Source organism: Triticum dicoccoides, chromosome 6A (genome assembly GCF_002162155.2).
Source record: "Triticum dicoccoides isolate Atlit2015 ecotype Zavitan chromosome 6A, WEW_v2.0, whole genome shotgun sequence".
Lineage (NCBI taxonomy): Eukaryota > Viridiplantae > Streptophyta > Magnoliopsida > Poales > Poaceae > Triticum > Triticum dicoccoides.
This window is the reverse complement of record NC_041390.1, coordinates 111,376,508-111,391,620: the sequence shown is the minus strand read 5'-3', so window position 1 is coordinate 111,391,620 and position 15,113 is coordinate 111,376,508. Positions and strand designations below refer to the sequence as shown.

At 40.3% G+C, this 15,113-nt stretch overlaps 1 protein-coding gene across 1 annotated transcript; it reads right to left on the bottom strand.

Annotated features, from left to right (window-relative positions):
* Positions 1 to 4,376: 4,376 nt before the first annotated feature.
* On the bottom strand, positions 4,377 to 5,414 carry LOC119314488 (putative F-box/LRR-repeat protein 22). The gene is made up of 2 exons (XM_037589200.1): positions 5,044 to 5,414; positions 4,377 to 4,955 (listed from the first exon to the last, which is right to left on the bottom strand). Exons 1-2 carry the CDS (start codon positions 5,370 to 5,372, stop codon positions 4,616 to 4,618), a joined length of 669 nt encoding a protein of 222 aa, XP_037445097.1. The 5' UTR covers positions 5,373 to 5,414; the 3' UTR covers positions 4,377 to 4,615.
* Between the last annotated feature and the right edge of the window lie 9,699 nt (positions 5,415 to 15,113).

Below are 15,113 nucleotides of genomic sequence, written 5' to 3'. Positions count from 1 at the left end.
GTGTACTGTTAGTAGCTAGTGGGTCTTGCACTCAAGATCTCTTGAACCCCTCAAAAGAAAATAACATAGACCTTCTGACTTAGAGCCATGTAAAGTTGTACAACTGTTGTAGAAAAGTGGGATGGATCCCCTTATCGAGTAACGAGGTACAATGTACTCCCTCTATTTCCTTTTTACTTCGCATATAAGATTTGTTTGAAGTCAAGCATAATAAAATTTGACCATGTTTATGTGAAGAATATCAACACTCACAATACCAAATCAGTATCATTAGATGCATTATGAAATTAATATTAGTGTTGTATAACTTTGGTATTGTAATTGTTAATGGTTTTAAATATAAATTCAGTCAAACTTTACGAAGTTTAACTTTATTCTTCTACTTATGCTTTTACTCTTATGTTTAAAATCGAAGAAACAGAATAAAATATGTTACTATAATATAGAGTAGAACTTACCACGTGACAAGTGTGTTCATTAATCATCTTTCCAATATAGAATTAAAATAGCTTTAAAATTCATAGGTCAAGTAGGAGTAATAAAAATAGAGGAATTATTAAAGAATGCTATCCTTATCAAAATAGCCAAGATTTCTCTTTGAAAATCTTCCATTGATCTATTCTATATGTGCATTTGTGCAAATCACATAATGCTCTTTCTAGGCACATATATTATGCATAAATATGAACCATAATTCTTTTTTTCCTTCTACCGTTATCAACACGAGTTTGCGGGCATCACCATCACGATGGGTGTATGCCTTCCTCATCATCGACTCGTACAAATGAGAAAGGAAATATTTTGCAATCAATGCACCCAATTAAATAAGAAAATCATAATTGTAATTAATAATATTGATTATGTCTGAGCTTCACCTCACAAAAAAATAATACGTAATCAATGCACGATGATAAATGAAAAATAGCAAAGGTAATTAATCATATTGATTATATAATCTTCACTTTGTACATACACAGATAAGGGTAGTCCCAATACTCCACCCTTGATTGTATTTTAATGATGACATCCAAGCAAAAATCTGTTGTGTCACCACTTTTAATGGGGAAAGGGAAATTTGTCATGTCTTAATCCAAATATAGCACTTAGCATCAATGCCAACACAACTTGTATTCCTCTCTCTCATAAAACACATTACATTATAGCTCTTTTAGACACAACAATAAGATACAATTCATTGGAGGAGCTATATCTAAATACATGTTTAATGCATATGATATAACCAAAGATATAATGCACTCGAAGTGCCTCAAGGAAGGAAATACTAATACATAATTAATCCATGATGATAACTAAAGAAAACTACTACCTCTGTCTCGGTGAATAAGTCATTCACGTAGTTCTAGATTGACGATTTAACTATCTAAATATGTATTATATATGACAAAATATATATATTTAGAAACTACATCCGTGTAGAAATCTAGTGATATAATTTTCATGACATATAACATATATTTAATTTCTCAAATCGATGACCTAGAACTACCCGAATGACTTATTCACCTAGACGGATGTAGTAGTAAGGTACACGTAGGAGTTTTGATAACCAAGATATGAATGAATACCGATATATCACATTATAACATGTAGACATGTAAGTTTGGAGTCATATATGCATATGACGTAGATGACAAATTAATTCACGTAGTGCATCCTATTCAAAATCAAACTATAGCTACAAAATATTCGAAGACTACATGGTATAATACTACACTAAACTCGTGTGAATATATCCAACACATTTGTCTTTAGGTATCTCATATTGCAGTTTGAGTAGCTAGTTGTATCTTCAAAACAAATGGGTTTTATGAACGTCATGTCATAGCCTTGAACAACAAAATTATAAATTCAAGTGTGAATGGAAATTCTTTTAGAAGAATTTCCAGGGAGGGGTGGATTCAAAGTATAGAAGAGTCTACAACAAATGAGAAATGTTTGTGATGTGAGGTTTGTGCATATTGTTCATTGTAAATTGTAATGGAAAAAAAGAACTAGTTGTTCATTTAGAAGAAACAAGTTTGCGTAATTAAAGTATGGACATTCTAGAACAAAGCATAAGTGCTTGTGTAGAGGTTTGCGCATATTGTGAAGTGTAAATCATAGAGTAAATAAGGATGATAATTGATTTAGAACTAAGAAAAAGGATAATTAATGTATGAAAGATTCTAAAAAAAGTTCTTGACTTTTGAGTTTCATGCAATTATTGTGCATTGCAAAGCTTAAAGAAAAAATAAAAATAAAGAATGGGAATTCATTTAGAAGAATATTTTTTTAATAATTAAAACTTGGAAGATTCTAAAACGAAGGAGGACCATTTGTGTTTTGAGGTTTGTGTATTTTCCTTAGGCTCAACCATGGAATTTTGGCACAATCCAATGGAGTGAAGATGATATCCAATGGCCAGTAGTGCTCGGAATTGCCACCTTTGTACCGTCTAATTGTTCATTCAATGACCAATATTCAAAGTTTTTTGCACACTATATAGGGGTATAACAAATAGATAACAAGAGTATGTAATTATATTGATTATATAGTCCCTCCAAAAGGTGTATAGTATGTGTGTGAGCCTCTAGGTCAGAAATTTGATTAACCAAATATGTGGTGTATGTGACGAAAAATATATGTTTTGAAACTTCATCCATATATGAATTCAATTATATGCTTTTGGTATGATATACACATATTTGGTCAATTAAATTGATGATTTAAAAGCACAAGCACACCCTACATACGGGAGTAATATTGATTTCCTTCGTAGCAAACTCGGGTGCATGCTTTTTACAAACTACAAAATTTTACAAACTCAGGTCCGTTGCACTTCCAGTAGGATTTTATGTTTTTTCTGTTTATTGCATATAAATAATTACATGATGTCTTTTTAGTTAGTATCTTTTTATTTTCTTGCCCTTTTTCAAATAGAGGAGAGGTAATGCTCATGTTTTCAACCTCCTCCTCACATGATGAGAACTTGGAGATCATCATCAGTTGTGTGTTTTGATCATCAAAAAACGCTTCACAACTGTAATTTAAATAATCTTCGTCGTGGCTTCTTCACGGCTTCGAGATACTTGGGGTCACTAGAAAAAGGCTCAACGAGCCCTAACAACGGATCACGCGAACATGAAAGGATCTCATCCTTTACAAAAAGTGGGATTTTTTTTAAATGAAGCCAAAAATTAGTCCAAGGCCTTATTCATGGAATTGGGTGTGGCAAAACCACGGATGTTTGTGCATTGGCTTCCGAGGGACTTAGCATGAGTCCGATCACGTGTCAAACGGTACATGAGCTAATCCTCCCTAACTCGACATCATGTGACCGGTAAAAGATCATGCAACATTTTATCACTATTGACGCGGAGGTAATTTTTTCTGTCAGTTAATTTACACGCCAAATGGAGGATTACCGGTAATGGAATTTTGTGAAGAAGGGAAGCTTTTTTGTCCGCTCAGCATAGCAAATGTTGATTGTAACAAAGAACCGACGCGAGCCCTGACTTGAGGATGTTGCATCCACTCCCTCATGTAGATCATTCATTTAAACATGGCAAAGAATAAACTAATAGATCGAAGTGTATAGTGATGAAATGACAATTCATCACACCGCAATAAGCATACTGAAAAGTTCATTAGATTGACCATCACCATGTTAGGCAACGTAATGGCGTCTCATCCCACTGCTCAGTTAAACGGATCAATGAGCTTGTTTACCTTCGTGGTGATCGCATGCCTATGTGGGATATCGGCCTTCTTGTAGTGTCTACTTGTAGTTCATAATTTTACTACGTGCCCCCACCCGCCCCTAGTGACACGCGGCCTGTAAACTTGGCTAGCCACTTGCGTAGGTGAAAGACCCAAGTTCAACTTTAGCACCTTGAAAAGAACTGCCAAGATAAAGGTCACGAAGACAAAAAAAAATCCACTCTAATAGATATCCGATTTCCTATACCTCCTCCTATCCTTAAAACTTTTAGGGTGCACTCAAGGAACTAGAGTATATAACATATTCATTTATATCTAGAGGTTGGGGTTTCTTTTATAGTGCACTCCATACTAATGGACCATGGCGAGAGGAAAGTTGCAGTTCCCTCCCTGAGCTCTCACGTTAATGCCGTCAGCACCTACTTCAATGTCGTTGCCGCCCCGTGCCACTCCCACAGGCTTAGCCGTTTCGCTCTGCATACCTCCATCCCGCCATGGTGCCTTCACAAGGCGAAATGCTCCCCATCTGCACAACATATGCCTGTGTCTCCGTGCCTCCCCTCCTGTCTATTGCGTCTCTCCCATCTCTATATTCGCCGTCTTGCTTGCCGCCTTGCTTCCTCTGCCGTGATTTCAAATTTCATGAGTAACTTGCTACATATATATTTGTTTTCGAGATTGTATTTATTCAGTTCGTTGTATATTCTTAACCGAACAACGTGTATGTGTGCACATTCAAAAAATGTGTCTCACTTGTGCTCCGAGCCTTCATAATTGACACCTTGAGACGTGACTGGATTTGCGCCTCCATTATTTGAATGTGTGGTAGAAAGTAAAAAAGAAACAATAAAGGATCAAAGCAATCATCAAAACCAAAAGATGGATCCAAAACCGCTCACTCGTCGTGTTCATCGACGTATATCTGAGCACGCATGGCGCAGCAAGGGCACACGCCATCACCCCGTTGCGGCCACCGGAGTCCCTTACCGATCCTGCTCTCGCACCTCTCCACGAGCCTCTTGCCGATCAACTCAAGGGCCACACAGCCGCCGGCGTCGAGCAGCTCGAGGCGCGGGCAGTGCTCGAGGAGGGCCACCAGCCATTCCTTCTTCACGATGCCGCGCGACAGCGCCAGCTGCTCCAGCAGCGGGAGCTTCTTGATCGCCGCCGTGACTAGGTCTCCCTCACCCCTGTAGAGCGAGCTCGTCACGTGGAGGCTCCTCAGCGACGGCGCGCTGCATCCATAATCGACCGGAGAGGTTTGATCATAATCATACTGAGGCTTGATTACGTACGTGAAGGGAGGGATTTATAGATTGGTACCTGTCGCCGAGATAGATGAGGAAATCGGCGTCCGCGCGGCCGCGGTAGGACTCGCACCGGCCGGCGCTGCGGTCCACGGCGGCGCGGGCCATGGCCTTCCATCCCACCGGGGCGTCCCGGTCCGCGTCCTCGGGAGCGGCCAGATCGATGCGCCGCCACAGCAGGTCCTCCTCGACGGCTGCCCGCCGCCACGGTTTGCACGCGAGTCCAACTCCCGCCTCGCGGAGGATGTCGGCTTGCGGGAGCCGGCTGAGGATCGCGCACATGATGTTACTGGGCAGCCCCGCCCAGTCCCTCCACTCCGCCGGCGAAGGGAGAGGAGCGTCCATAGCGGCACACTTGGAGGCGGCGATGGTTACATGACGAGACGAGTGGTCTGGCCTGTATGTTTAGATCGATCGAGTCCAACGACTCCCGTAAAAAACTCATGTGAAAGTTATGAGATCGAGTCCAACAATTCACTTGCTTGCTTTCTTTCGGGCTCATCCATGACAATGACAAAGAGCATGCAAGATCTTTGGCGGGCATGCATGTCATACAACTCGACATGTGTCCCTACGCACTTTCTATGATGCAAAGGAGAAAGAGCATGCAAGATGTTTGGCAGGCATGCATGCTAGGCAGCTCCCCTCATCCCTATGCACTTTCTATGATGCACAAGGACAAAGAGCATGCAAGATGTTTGGCGGGCATGCATGCCAGGCAGCTCCCCTCGTTCCTACGCGCTTTCCACGATGCACATGGACAGAGAGCATGCAAGATGTTTGGCGGGCATGCATGCCAGGTAGCTCCCTTCGTCCCTACGTGCTTTCTATGATGCACAAGGACAGAGAGCATGCAAGATGTTTGGCGGGCATGCATGCCAGGTAGCTCCTGTTCCCTCGTCCCTACATGCTTTTTATGATGCACAAGGACAAAAAGCAGTCATTTTTAATTAAACAAAAATAGATAATGGCGTAGAACCCGCCACACAATGACATGTGTGATGGCCGTCGGCGAGGGACGGCGTGGTGGTGGGCGGCAGCGCGGGTGCGGGACAACCGCGGGAGAGGGGCGGTGCGGGCGGTGACGCAGGTGGCGGCAGTGTTCCGGCGGGGCGCCGGTGAAGCTTCTGGCGGTTTCTAGCCCGTCAAAATTATACGAGAAGATCATATCCCCTTAAACCTGGGGTAGAAAGGGCCTAGTTTACATGATCCCCTAAAATTATGAATGGTTTATGAGAACTGTTGGAGAGGTTTTTTTGACCCAACTTTTCATGAACGGCAATTTTTTTATGGGGAGGAACTTGTTAGAGTTGTTATATATCTCTACTATTAAAGGAAGATCGTACTCTTCGATTCCTCCCTAATCACCAATCGCACAACATCCTCATCAGCCATGGATTTCCCCCCAAACTAAGTCCCAACTACCAGTACACCAATGCTTCTTATCAAACTACTAGTGGAGAAAAATTGCAAAAAATCAAGGGTTCCTTTACCTCTGGTAACAACCCACCCATCGAGAGTTTCTCGACTCCCGATCCACATCTTCCCGGCCTTCCCTGCTGAAAGGATCGATATAGTTGACTAGAGGGGGGGTGAATAGGCAACTAACAATTTTTAGTTTTTCTTTACCAATTTAAACTTCGCATCAAAGTAGGTTGTCTAGATATGTGATACGTCTCCGTCGTATCTACTTTTCCAAACACTTTTGTCCTTGTTTTGGACTCTAACTTGTATGATTTGAACGGAACTAACCCGGACTGACGTTGTTTTCAGCAGAATTGTCATGTTGTTGTTTTATGCGCAGAAAACAAATATTCTCGGAATGACCTGAAACTCCACGGAACATCTTAGAAAAAATAATAAAAAATCCTCGCCAAAGATGAAGACCAGGGGGCCCACACCCTGTTCACGAGGGTGGGGGGTGCCCCCCCTAGGGAGCGCCCCCTACCTCGTGGGCCCCTGGATGCCCTCCGACGCCAACTCCAATTCTATATATTTGCTTTCGGAGAGAAAAAAAATCAAGGAGAAGAAATCAACGCGTTTTACGATACGGAGCCGCCGCCAAGCCCTAAAACCTCTCGGGAGGGCTGATCTGGAGTCCGTTCGGGGCTCCGGAGAGGGGGATTCATCGCCGTCGTCATCATCAACCATCCTCCATCATCAATTTCATGATGCTCACCGCCGTGCGTGCGTAATTCCATCGTAGGCTTGCTGGACGGTGATGGGTTGGATGAGATTTATCATGTAATCGAGTTAGTTTTGTTAGGGTTTGATCCCTAGTATCTATTATGTTCCGAGATTGATGTTGCTATGACTTTGCTATGCTTAATGCTTGTCACTAGGGCCCGAGTGCCATGATTTCAGATCTGAACCTATTATGTTTTCATGAATATATGTGAGTTCTTGATCCTATCTTGCAAGTCTATAGTCACCTACTATGTGTTATGATCCGGCAACCCCGAAGTGACAATAATCGGGACCACTCCCGGTGATGACCATAGTTTGAGGAGTTCATGTATTCACTATGTGCTAATGCTTTGTTCCGGTTCTCTATTAAAAGGAGGCCTTAATATCCCTTAGTTTCCAATAGGACCCCACTGCCACGGGAGGGTAGGACAAAAGATGTCATGCAAGTTCTTTTCCATAAGCACGTATGACTATATACGGAATACATGCCTACATTACATTGATGAATTGGAGCTAGTTCTGTGTCACTCTATGTTATGACTGTTACATGATGAACCGCATCCGGCATAGTTATCCATCACTGATCCGGTGCCTACGAGTTTTCCATATACTGGTTTACGCTTATTTACTTTCTCGTTGCTACTGTTATAATCACTACAAAATACTAAAAACATCACTTTTGCTGTCTTTACTTTTGTTGCCGCTACCACCACTATCATATTACTTTGCTACTAAACACTTTGCTGCAGATACTAAGTTTCCAGGTGTGGTTGAATTGACAACTCAGCTGCTAATACTTGAGAATATTCTTTGACTCCCCTTGTGTCGAATCAATAAATTTGGGTTGAATACTCTACCCTCGAAAGCTGTTGCGATCCCCTATACTTGTGGGTTATCAAGACAAATTTCTGGCGCCGTTGCCGGGGAGCATAGCTCTATTCTTTGAGTCACTTGGGATTTATATCTGCTGGACACTATGAAGAACTTGAAAGACGCTAAGACAACAATTTATCCCTCAACTACAAGGGGAGGTAAGGAACTGCCATCTAGCTCTGCACTTGATTCACCTTCTGTTATGAGTAAGTTTGCGACACCTACACCTGCTTCTGCTATTCGTTCTAATATGTCGCATGTTATTGATGATGCCACTTCTGCTATGCATGATACTTATGATGAAACTGCTTCTATGCCTGATACCAGTGTGCCCCTTGGTGAATTTCTTGATGAACAAATTGCTAGGGCTAGAGAAAAAGGAATTATTGAATCTGAATACGATGATGATAGTGATGATGAAAATATGCCTGTTATTTCTGAGGGTTATCTTTTTGATATGGAATCTTCTGCCACTATTTTAGCTTGCAAAGATAGATATGAGCTTAAGAGGTTCTTAGTTAAATGGAACAAAGAATCACTTAGAGATAAAATGAAACCCGACCCTGCTTTTGCTACTTCACCTATATGTGTTCCTGATAAGGATTATGAATTCTCTGTTGATCCTGATATAATTACTTTGGTTGAATTTGATCCGTTTTATGGCTATGAATCTGAAACTGTTGTGGCACATCTTACTAAGTTAAATGATATAGTTGCCCTGTTTACTAATGATGAGAGATCGCGTTACTTTTATATAGTCAAAATATTTCCGTTCTCATTAAAGGGTGATGCTAATATATGGTTTAATTCTCTTGATCCTGGTTGTGTGCGTAGTCCCCAGGATATGATTTATTACTTCTCTGCTAAATATTTCCCTGCTCATAAGAAATAAGCTGCTTTGAGGGAAATATACAACTTCGTGCAAATTAAAGAAGAGAGTCTCCCACAAGCTTGGGGGAGGCTTCTCAAGTTACTTAATGCTTTGCCTGATCATCCTCTTAAGAAACCTGAAATACTTGATATCTTTTATAATGGACTAACCGATGCTTCTAGAGATTACCTGGATAGTTGTGCTGGTTCTCTTTTCAGGGAAAGAACATCGGATGAAGCTGAAATTCTATTGAATAGTATGTTGACAAATGGAAATAATTGGGCACCTCCTGATCCAGCTCTTGAGCCAACTCCTGCTCCAATTACTGAGCCTATTCCTAAATCAACTCCGAAGAAGAGAGGTGTTCTATTCCTCAGTCCCGAAGATATGCAAGAGGCAAAGAAAGTTATGAAAGAAAAAGGTATTAAAGCTGAAGATGTTAAGAATTTACCGCCTATTAAAGAAATACATGGTCTTAATATACCGCCTGTTGAAGAAACATATGATCTCAATTCTTTATTTATTGAAGAACCTCCTGATTCCGATATCCCGACACAGGTAGTAAAGGTAAATTCTCTCTATAGATATGATAAAGCTGAAGTCCCTCCTACTAAAATTGCTAGTCAGTGCTTGGATGAGTTTGATAACTTTATGTTTAAGAAAGACGACTTCAATGCTTATTTTGGTAGACAATTAAAAGAAAATGCTTATATGATTAGACGCTTGGGTGATTATATGGCTAATATTAAAGGTGAACTTAAACTTGTTAGCAAGCATGCTTCTATGGTTACCACGCAAGTAGAACAAGTACTTAAGGCTCAAAAAGAAGTGCTTGATTAAATGAATAGTAAGAAAAATGATTATGCTGTTAGAGTGGCTACTAGAACTGGTAGAATGACTCAGGAACCTTTGTATCCTGAAGGCCACCCTAAGAGAATCGAGCAAGATTCTTAAAGAAATAATATTGATGTTCCTAGTTCTTCTAAAAAGAAGAAAAAGAAAAATGATAGAACTGTGCAAACTTCTAGTGAACCTATTGCTGAACCACCTGATAATCCAAATGATATCTCTATGTCTGATGCTGAAACACAATCTGGTAATGAACATGAACCTAATGAAAATATTAATGATGATGTTCATGATGATGCTCAACCTAGTAATGATAATGATGTAGAAGTTGAACCTGCTGTTGATCTTGATAACCCACAATCAAAGAATCAACGTTATGATAAAAGAGACTTTGTTGCTAGGAAACATGGTAAAGAAAGGGAACCTTGGGTTCAGAAACCCATGCCTTTTCCTCCAAAACCATCCAAGGAAAAGGATGATGAGGATTTTGAGCGCTTTGCTGAAATGATTAGGCCTATCTTTTTGCATATGCGATTAACTGATGTGCTCAAAACAAATCCTTATGCTAAATATATGAAGGATATCATTACTAATAAAAGAAAGATACCGGAAGCTGAGATTTCCACCATGCTTGCTAATTATACTTTTAAGGGTTGAATACCAAAGAAACTTGGAGACCCCGGAGTACCTACTATACCTTGCTCCATTAAAATAAATTATATTAAAACTGCTTTATGTGATCTTGGAGCCAGTGTTAGTGTTATGCCTCTCTCTTTATATCGTAGACTTGACTTGAATAAGTTGACACCTACTGAAATATCTTTGCAAATGGCTAATAAATCAACTGCTATATCTGTCGGTATTTGTAAGGATGTGCCCGTTGTGGTTGCAAACGTTACTATTTTAACGGACTTTGTTATTCTTGATATTCCCGAGGATGATAGTATCTCTATTATTCTCGGAAGACCTTTTCTTAATACTGCAGGGGCTGTTATTGATTGCAACAAAGGCAATGTCACTTTTCATGTTAATGGTAATGAGCATACGGTACACTTTCCGAGGAAACAACCTCAAGTTCATAGTATCAATTTTATTGGAAAAATTCCATCGATTATATTTGGAGGTTTTGAATTTCCTCTTCCTACTGTCAAGAAGAAATATGATATTCTTATTATTGAGGATGTGCATATCCCCGTTGAGGTAACCTAGTGATATTCGAAATTTCTCCGGTTTCATGTTAATCGGAATGAGTTTGTTAACAAGACTTGATCAACCTTGTTAGTGGATTCTTTTTGATGAGCATGAGACAGATGAAACTAGAAGCACAAACTTCTGTACCCTCTCTATATTTTCTGTCAATTAGTAGAAATAAAGTAAAAAGAGTATTTTTCTGTCTGTTTCCTGACTTATCCGTGCAATATAAAAATATCGCGAAAATAAAAGTCCTCATAATGCCATGCCAATTTAATATGATTTTTTCGGGAATATTTGAGCATTTACTATGCAAAAATTACTGCGGGAGGAGCTGCCACCTGACCACAAGGGTGGTGCCCCCCCCCCCTCTAGGGCGCGCCCCCTGCCTTGTGGGCCCACGGTGGGCCTCCTCCACTTATCCCAGCACCCATCTTCTTCCTCTGTCTCACACAAACCCGAAAAACCAACTCAAGCACGAGTTCCAGCCACTTTTGCTGTGATTTTCGATCTCCTTGCTCAAAGCACCTCTCGCAAAACTGCTTGGGGAGATTGTTCCTTGGTATGTGACTCCTCCATTGGTCCAATTAGTTTTTGTTCTAGTGCTTTATTCTTTGCAAATTTGTGCTGCATAGGTGACCATGTTCTTGAGCTTGCATGTCAAATTTATATGGTTCCAAGTTGTTCTAATGCTTGATATAGGCTCTAGGCACTTGTAGGAGTAGTTGCTATTAGTTTTATTGGAGTTGGTTCACTTTTGTTTGAAGTTACTAAAATTTTTAGAATTTTTCAGAAAATGATGAGGAGATTATTGAGGGGCTCATCGAGCCAAAGCTCAAAGGAAAAGGCACCGAAGCATAAGTATAATTTGCCGCGCACCATGGAGATTCGGGCTTGTGAATGGCCTTCTAATGATTTCTTGAGAGCAGCCGATATCTATGAAGATTTTCATGAATTGGCTCACAATGCAGGCCTCACCGCTTTCCTCCACGACCAATGCGATTAGTATCTCTTACTCACAAATACCTTTGTGCAAAACTTTCATTTTCATTCTAGGAACTCACCACCTACGGTGGAGTTTCATTTATATGATGAGCATAAGGAGATGTCACTTTATGATTTTTGTCGGATTTGTTTAGTCCCTTTTGAGGGCAAGACAGAAGAACCACATCATGATGATGTGGTTGGGTTTATTGATACTATCACAGTAGGAGAAACTAGGAAGGTTTCCGATGCACGAATCACTAGCATACATTTTCCTGTTTTACGTTACTTTGCATTATTTGCTAGTTGTTGTTTAATTGGACGCGGAAACTGTGGAAACCTTAGTATCCCTGATATAATTATTCTGCTCCACGGTTTATACAGTGATAACACTTTTAGTATGGGCGGTATTATTGCTAGACGGTTAAGTATGAACCGTACCAAAGGGCCCATCTTTGGAGGCATCTATGCTACACGCCTAGCCGTACATTTTAACATACCTATTAGGCATGCTGAGAAGGAAGAAAAGGTGATGCCCCGTGTTTATCTAGATCATAAAAGTATGGTGGCATATGATTTTATTGTTAAGAATAGGGCAGGAGAGCTTAAATATCAATTGTCCTTTAACAAACATCATCCTGAGACTATTATCCTGCCTGCTCCTTCCTTGTTTGATTTGACTGTAGGCACGTACCTTGTTCCATTGACAGCTATTCACGCCTACCGGAACCCTGCATCAGCCGATGAGCCAGAACCGGAACCACAATTTGATCCTTCACGACAGTCTAACTATTAGTGGGAACCGGAGATGATTGCCAGCCAGTGGCAATCGGAGCCTTCTTCCTCATGACAGTACGACCCCAACAACTATTATTATGGATATCCGCCAGACCAGCCGTGGCCATAGACCAACTTAGGCCAAAAGCCTAAGCTTGGGGGAGTACGTATTTCTCACCGACATTACATTTATGTTCACACACACTCATTGCTAGATGTCGGTGCTCATACTCTTTCACTGTAATATCCATTCTAGTTTATTTTCTTTTTCCCGCTTTCTTCTTGTGTGTTTGTTAAACCTTAAGAAAAACCAAAAACAATTAGTAGTAGTTTATTTTTCTGCTGTACTAGTAATAATTAAAAAGAAAATCCAAAAATATTTCCCGTTCTTCTTTTGCTTGTTGGGAGCTTTCCCATGTAAATAGTTTTATTTCTTTTCTTTTCTTTGGGGGTCAGTAGGAGAAGACCATAATTAAATTGTTGAAGTGGCTCTTATATGCATTATTGTTGATTTAACCAAGAGCCCATATTGCTTTGTCTCCTCCTGTTTATTGAATGCTCACAGATTCCAGCTTAGTCCAATGCACGTACACTCTTATTATTATTCACACCGTTCGGTCGTGCAAGTGAAAGGCAATTATGATGATATATGATGGACTGACTGAGATGAGAAAAGCTGGTATGAACTCGACCTCTTTTGTTTTTGTAAATATGATGAGTCCCTCGTTCTTGATTCAGCTTATTATGAATAAACATGTTTGCAATGACAATTAGAGATCGTAGTTGCTTGTGACATGCTTGATTAGTTATGAGTTATAATGGTTTACCTTGTGTGCCAACATGCTAATGAGATGATTATGATGTGGTATGATGGGGTGGTATCCTCCTTTGAATGATTTAAGTGACTTGACTTGGCACATGTTCACGCATGTAGTTGAAAAAAATCAACATAGCCTTCACGATATTTATGTTCATGGTGGATTATATCCTACTCATATTTGCATCCAATGTTTATTAATTCTAATGCATGTACATGGTTGTTGTCGCTTTCCAGTTGGTCGCTTCCCAGTCTTTTGCTAGCCTTCACCTGTACTAAGCGGGAATACTGCTTGTACATCCAATCCCTTAAACCCCAAAGTTATTCCAGATGAGTCCACTATACCTTCCTATATGCGGTATCTACCTGCCGTTCCAAGTAAATTTGTATGTGCCAAACTCTAAACCTTCAAATAAACATTCTGTTTTGTATGCTCGAATAGCTCATGTATCAACCAAGGTTGTCCTTATCTTCCATGTTAGGCGGGTTATTCTCAAGAGGAGTGGACTCCGCTCCTCACTCACGAGAAAATGGCTGGTCACCGGGATGCCCAATCCCATGCTTTATGCAAACTAAATCAAAATTAATTGCAAACAAAACTCCCCCTGGGACCTGATGTATGTTGGAGGCACTCGTTGTTTTGAGCAAGCCATGGATTGATGCTTGTTGGTGGAGGGGGAGTATAAACTTTACCATTCTGTTTGGGAACCGCCTATAATGTGTTTAGCATGGAAGATATCACCATCTCTTAGTTGTTACGTTGACAATGAAAGTATATCGCTCAAAATTCAATTTATCTCTATTTCAAAACCAAGCTCTGGCACCTCTACAAATCCTTGCTTCCCTCTATGAAGGGCCTATCCATTTACTTTTATGTTGAGTCATCACCCTCTTATTAAAAAGCACTAGCTGGAGAGCACAGCTGTCATTTGCATTCATCACTGTTAATTTATATTGGGTGTGACTATGATTGGATCTCTTTTACCATGAATTACAATGTCGAGTCAGTCCTTGATCTTTAAAGGTGCTTTGCATTTATGTTTTGCGGTCTCAGAAAGGTGCTCATATTATGATTGTTTTGAGAAAGTGTTGTCATCCGAGATTTATTATTATGGCTCACTAGTTGATTATGCTATTGATATGAGTAGTTATGAGACCTGAGAATTATTGCAAATATGGTTAGTTATGATCTATGCTGAAAGCTTGAATGCTGGCTTGACATAGTTACAACAACAAGAGCAAACAGAGTTTGTAAAAGTTTTTCTTTCTTTCTTTCAGTTTGTCAACTGAATTGCTTGAGGAAAAGCAAGGGTTTAAGCTTGGGGGAGTTGATACGTCTCCGTCGTATCTACTTTTCCAAACACTTTTGCCCTTGTTTTGGACTCTAACTTGTATGATTTGAATGGAACTAACCCGGACTGACGCTGTTTTCAGCAGAATTGCCATGTTCTTTTATGTGCAGAAAACAAATATTCTCGGAACGACCTGAAACTCCACGAAACATCTTAGAAAAAATAATAAAAAATCCTCGCCAAAG